The 6,000-nt window shown below is 33.5% G+C and overlaps 1 protein-coding gene across 1 annotated transcript in view; it reads right to left on the reverse strand.

Annotated features, from left to right (window-relative positions):
* Positions 1 to 6,000, reverse strand: part of LOC107088662 (unconventional myosin-VIIa-like) — a 41,146-nt gene that overhangs the window by 13,855 nt on the left and 21,291 nt on the right. Inside the window, exons 29-31 of the mRNA XM_015380965.1 lie at positions 4,618 to 4,785; positions 4,406 to 4,523; positions 1,468 to 1,591 (exon numbers count right to left, since the gene is read on the reverse strand). Coding sequence (XP_015236451.1) covers positions 1,468 to 1,591; positions 4,406 to 4,523; positions 4,618 to 4,785 — 410 coding nt within the window. The remainder of the gene's footprint in view (positions 1 to 1,467; positions 1,592 to 4,405; positions 4,524 to 4,617; positions 4,786 to 6,000) is intronic.

Consider the following 6,000-nt stretch of genomic DNA (forward strand, 5'->3'; position numbering starts at 1 on the left):
GGAAAAAATGGAAATCTCGATAAATAATTTTTCTTAAAAATAAGTTAATATGTTCTTAGATTGAGGAGGTAAAAGAGACATTTCGCCAATGGAACAAAACAATTTACACTTAAAATGAGCAAACACAATTGCCTTATCTCTCTTAACTATCTAATTTACCCGCTCAAGTTAAGGGTAAATACAATTAATCTAAGAAAGTTTGACCTTCTTAATAACCTTAGCATCTTATATTTTTTGGCGCTTTTTTCACACTGGAAACTTGGAGATTTTCTCTTTGGCTACTGCCAGATCAGGCAAACTGGTGGCCAAAACGTAGATGCATCAGTGATTTATTTGTTTATTTTATTTTTTTGTCATGGTAAGCGATGATGAAAAGCTCTATAAATTATTAAAAAAAGAAGAGAAACAGAATAAAGTAAAATTTTGAATTATGCCCCCTGGTGATTTTTTCAGTTTTCAGAAAACGCTTAGGGGCCCTTAGTGACCCCCTTGGTGACCTCTTGGTGACCCCCTTGGTGACCCCCTGGTGACCCCCTGATTTGCACACAGCATCATTGGTTTTAGTTCAAAGTCATTTATTTGCTAATCAAAGCCAAACTATGGAAAAATAGTTATTTTGGCTCATGAGGAGAGAATGCTCAGATTTGCTGCTGTGGATGGGTGTTCCTTTAACAGATTTTCTGGTAGTCGGCATTAGAAACTAAAACTGGACTATATTATAACACAGAATGACAAAAATGTCCATATGATTAGTTTAAACTGATTTAAGTATAAATTTGACCGGTTGTTTTAATTTTAGATGGCATTGGAAGTGAATGAGCCCCATTTGAAAAAAAAATTAATTTGATTTGATTGTTTAATACACAGTTTGAGATTTATGTAAGCTTGTTTTCTATCTGCAAAAACATGAAAACGATAATTTTTAAAGATCTATAAGGCGCCAGGCTTATATTAAAATTGTAGTATGAAAACCACAAGATACATTTAACCCCAAAACTATGCATACCCTTGGCCGATTTAAATTTATATTATCTTCATTCAATCAAGTCTAATTAATTATAACATTATCAATTTAACAACTTGGAAATCTTTATTGGGATAACACCAATCAAACCATTCACCAAAATGCTGAGCAGCTCTTTGGACGTGTCCACTGGTATTTTGAAATGTAGAACAATCTCCTCTCCATCACCCTAATCTTTGGCTCCTTTATTAAATCAACTTACAGTCAGATGAAAACTTTTACATAAACTAAGACATGACTTCAATCTTAAATTTGCCAACAGTATGAATACATTTATGATAAACAGTAGAGTGACCAAAACAAATTATAGATTCCTAAAAAAAAATGCTTTGTTTTCATCTAACATAGCGCCATGAGTTTTTTTGTATATAATTATGCCCAGATTTAAATACAACAGTCCAAGCTTCTTCTATAATTTATTTCAACATGAGGAGCCTCTGTACCTTATAGTGTTGACACCCATAACCTCTGGGAAGGACAGCTCCATCAGCCTCTTTTCTCTCTCATCCAGGAAGGTGATACCGGTCCAGTTGATGGCCACTATGAACTTACTCTTTGGCACTGGACCTAGAAACATAGAAAACACATTCATGAGTGAGACCTCCTTAGGTCCTACCAAAACATGACAGGCAACTGCTTTACATAAAACACTTTTGTTTTTTTACTTATTTATTCAAACTAGTCTTTCAGATTGAATTATTAAAAAACAGCTTCGAAAAATTAGAGAAACAACAATTGGGGAATTGGCAGTTTGGTCATCTGCTAAGGATTCTTCTGCCTTTTGGAACATTTCTGGATACAGAACTAGAACATGTTGGTGAGACTACATATCCTGTCTGGACTGGGACTGGCTTTACCCAGCAAGTACACTGCAAAACCGATCTAGAAATAAGTAAACATTTCTTCAAATAAGTGTATTTAGCCTTAATTTTAGTAGGTAAATAAGATGACTTGCCAATGGAATAGAATGAAAATTAGATCAAATGGACTTGAAATAAGACAATTTTAATTGTTTTTTTCCTATTTAAAAGGTAAATTGTCTTGTTCCATTGGCAAGGTGTCTCACTTACCTACTCAATTCAAGAGAAAATGGACGTATTTTAAGAAAAGTTACTTATTTTAATTTCAATTATTTGCAGTGCAAGATGAATTGTCATGAGATTTGTGAGAACACAAACTTCTGAAAATACTCTTGCCAGGAGTCGGCAGAAAACTTTGTCTCAATACAGAAATGTTTTAGACCAATGAAATATAGTGAGGTGTATGACCTCAACGCAACAACCAGAGGAAGAAAGCTGAAGCAAAACAAACATGGCTCCACAGGTTTTAGCTGGAATGCACTCTATTGCTTTTTGAAAAACAGGCAAGAGGACATGATTTCTACCTTTGCACTGCAAAAAATTGAAATCTAATTAAGTAATTTTTGCTTAAAATAGCTGCTTTTCTTGAATTGAGCAGGTAAGTGAGACACTTTGCCAATAGAACAAGATAATTTGTATTTAAAACAAGAAAAAACTATTGCACCTATTTTAGGTGCATAATATCTAATTATCTTACTTTAGGAGTAAATATACTCATTCCATTGGCAAATCATCTTATTTACCTACTGAAATTAAGGGTAAATACACTTCATTTTAGAAATTTTTTACTAATTTCTAGATTGTTTTTGCAGTATGTGTATGGGAAGCTGTTCCTCACATTCCCTCCAAATTAAGCTTCTCACTGCAAAAACATTCTGAAAATGAGTAAAAATGTCTTGAAATAACTGTATTTATCCTTAATTTTTATAGGAAAATAAGATGATCTGCCAATGGAATGACTATATTCACCCTTAAAATAAGATAATAAGATGTTATGCATTTGAAATAAGAGACTGCAGTTTTATTCTTATTTTAAATGTAAATAAAATGTCGTCCTATTACATCGGCAACCTGCTCGATTAAAGAAAAAATGTACTTATTAGAAGACGAAATTACTTACTTAGATTTACATTTTTGCAGTGCTACTGCTGTTGTGATTGGCTAAAAACTCTACATAGCAGGCAGATACCCAATCAGCTTGAAGAATTGTATTGAATGTCCCTCACTTTTGCAAACACTTTCTACAGGAGCCTTCCCAGATCCATATGTGTAGATCGGTTTGTATTATATATGGTATCAATCTGGTTTATGCCAGGAAATTACAGCCTGCGAATTTTTCAGAATCAGCTTGGTTCCCATATTTCAAACATATACTAATTTTTCTCTTATCCATACATAAAAATAAAAAAACAGAATTGAATAGATGCTTAGTTATATGCACCTTAATATTAAGTTATGGCCATGTTTTAATTATCTGACCCAATGTTTTTTTATTGGTCAAAAGCGAGCATTTTTATAAGGCAAGATAAAAACATATATATATATATATATAAAATAACTAAGTTAGCAAAATATCCAATCTGAAAAACATGCAAAGTTAATCTCAAATGCTTTTTTTAAATAGGGTTTTTTCTTCCCCCCTAATGTCAGTTTACCAAATGTGTTTTTTAAAATCACTTCATACAAAGGCTGGAGTTACCAAACTTTTTTAAGTTGCTGCCCCCAAAACAGCATTGATCTTTGGCCAAGGACACCCTTAACAAACTTTTTTTAAAATCTATATTCTTATTACATTTGTTTTAGCATAGAAACTTTAACTAACATGTTTTCAACACTGTACTTTATTCCAATTTTTCTGAGGCCTTGCTAGCGCCCACTGGTGGCTGTTTCTACAACGAAAACCAATTTACGAAAAGAGCACCAATGGGGGTGTATGTATATATTTGAGCCCTGTTGTCTTAACGGGTACAACAGGATACTGAATAATTGCAGGTCATTTATAAGGATGGAAAGTTTACATTATCAAGAAGATGATTTCATTCCACAAGAAAACTAAATGTGTTGAGAATGAAAACATGTAAGAATAAAGAAGCTGGAAACATGAACAGCATTAAATTCAAAGCAACAGACAGAGGTCACATGACAAGCTAGACTTAAGGAAGTTAAACTTGTAAGATATTACTTTCACTTTGAAGTCAAGCCCACTTTCTCAACTCTATAAACTAAGGGACACTCAGTGCTCTGCAGAAGGAACAAGACTGATGTTCACTTTAACTGGTCCCTATTAACAGACTTTTAAAGGAGAAAAATAACTACAATATGCACCCTCTAGGCAAGGACATAATTAGAGCATAAAAGCTTACATTTTTATAACTTCTCAAAGCGCTATAACCTTTGTAGGACATTTTATTGCACCATCTTATCTGTGAAGGCTACTTTTATTGGGGTTGTATTGAAATAAGGAAACCAGGATCCTTATTAAAGCTCATATTTTAAACATGCAGAGCAAAGGTTGTCCTACCTGACAGTTTGGTAACTTCATAGAACCTGGAGAAGAACATGGGCCACTTATCCCTAGCATAGTCCACCATCTCTGCTTTCACCAGCTCTGGTTTTTGTTTGTTATTCAGGAAGGAACTCTGGATTGAATCAGAAATGATAGATTAAACATTTTCTCATTTTTTTTGTTTGTTATTTTTGATGGTTTGTTTTGTCTAATCATAAGATCCCAACCTGAGCGTGAGCCGTGTGGATCATCTGAACCAGCTTGGCCTCTGATTTGGCCTCAATAAGGGAGTTCTTGATGCAGTCCCTCACGGTCTCTTTGACATTCTCAGGACGATTGTCGGAGCCATGTTGGATGTACAGATGCTTAGCAGCCAGCTGGATGAGATCATCCTCCTGTGGAAAGGTTTGTTTGAAAAAAAAAATCTCAGTTCTGAAGCAAAAAAAACAGGGATAAACTTGTACAAGTCTCCATATTGTCATCATCAGCATGGATGCCAAATTCTTTGAGTTAACAAATTGAATATACAAAGACAATTATTTTCCTTGTGCTTAATGATTCATAACTCTGCTAGACTTATAAATCAATGGCAAAGACAGCTTGAATTTTTGGTCCAGCCACAAAGGTAAACGTTTAATAACACCTGGTAAGTGAGTAAATTATCAGTTATAATAATTTAAGTGAAGATAATTACTTGGATTTTCCATTGATTAGAATGACATATTACTTAACTAAACTCCCTGTTCCAGTTAATAATATATTCATAATCTTGTGCTAAAATTGCACAATACGCCCCAACAGTAAGCTACTGGAATTAACCTAATCCCTATTTACCAATCCACATATCTGTTACTTCAGACAGTTCAGCTACAAACTTCTCTCTCTAACTTCCTGTCCTTCAATTTTCCATATGTACATCAACATTTGGGGGGAAAATGCATCTTTGTACTCTGTCTTGTCAACTTGGAATACTCTACAGGTGGATTCAACCCTATCCACAGTGACAATTTAAATGTCGGTGAATTAAAAAAAGAAATCCTCTTTTGCAATTTGCCCTTTTTTAAATCAAACTAGTATTAACTTATCTGACTGAGTCAGATTTGTTTATTACTTGTTACTTTTTTTTTTTTAAACAGCTCTCTTTTGAAAATGAGGTTTATAGATTTATATTTAATTATAAAACTTCATTGAAAATGTCAAAGCTGTGTCGTATAAAAGAAAAAAAAGAAAAAAAACTAAATACATTGAGGCATTTCTAACCAAGAGCATTGATTCAATCTTAAGCTGTCATCAATTAAATATAAAGGCTAAAATAAGTGTGCTTATATATGTGGGTATATTTATTTAAGCTTTTATGTTGGATTTATTATTATTATGTAGCTTGGACAAAATCCACAACACATGAAAACCTGCACACCTAATTCTTTTTATATGTATTTTATAACAGTATGATATAACAGTGTTATTACATACTGTTATAACAGTAACTCCAGAAAACAATGTAAAGCCTGAAATAAAAATAAAATCACTTCCTGTATACTTCTGGCCAGCGTTGTAGATGTTACGACAGAGCTCACCTTGTGAGTCTGGTACTCTCCATACTTCAGACC

This window comes from Cyprinodon variegatus, unplaced genomic scaffold, assembly GCF_000732505.1.
Source record: "Cyprinodon variegatus isolate N-32 unplaced genomic scaffold, C_variegatus-1.0 Scaffold226, whole genome shotgun sequence".
Lineage (NCBI taxonomy): Eukaryota > Metazoa > Chordata > Actinopteri > Cyprinodontiformes > Cyprinodontidae > Cyprinodon > Cyprinodon variegatus.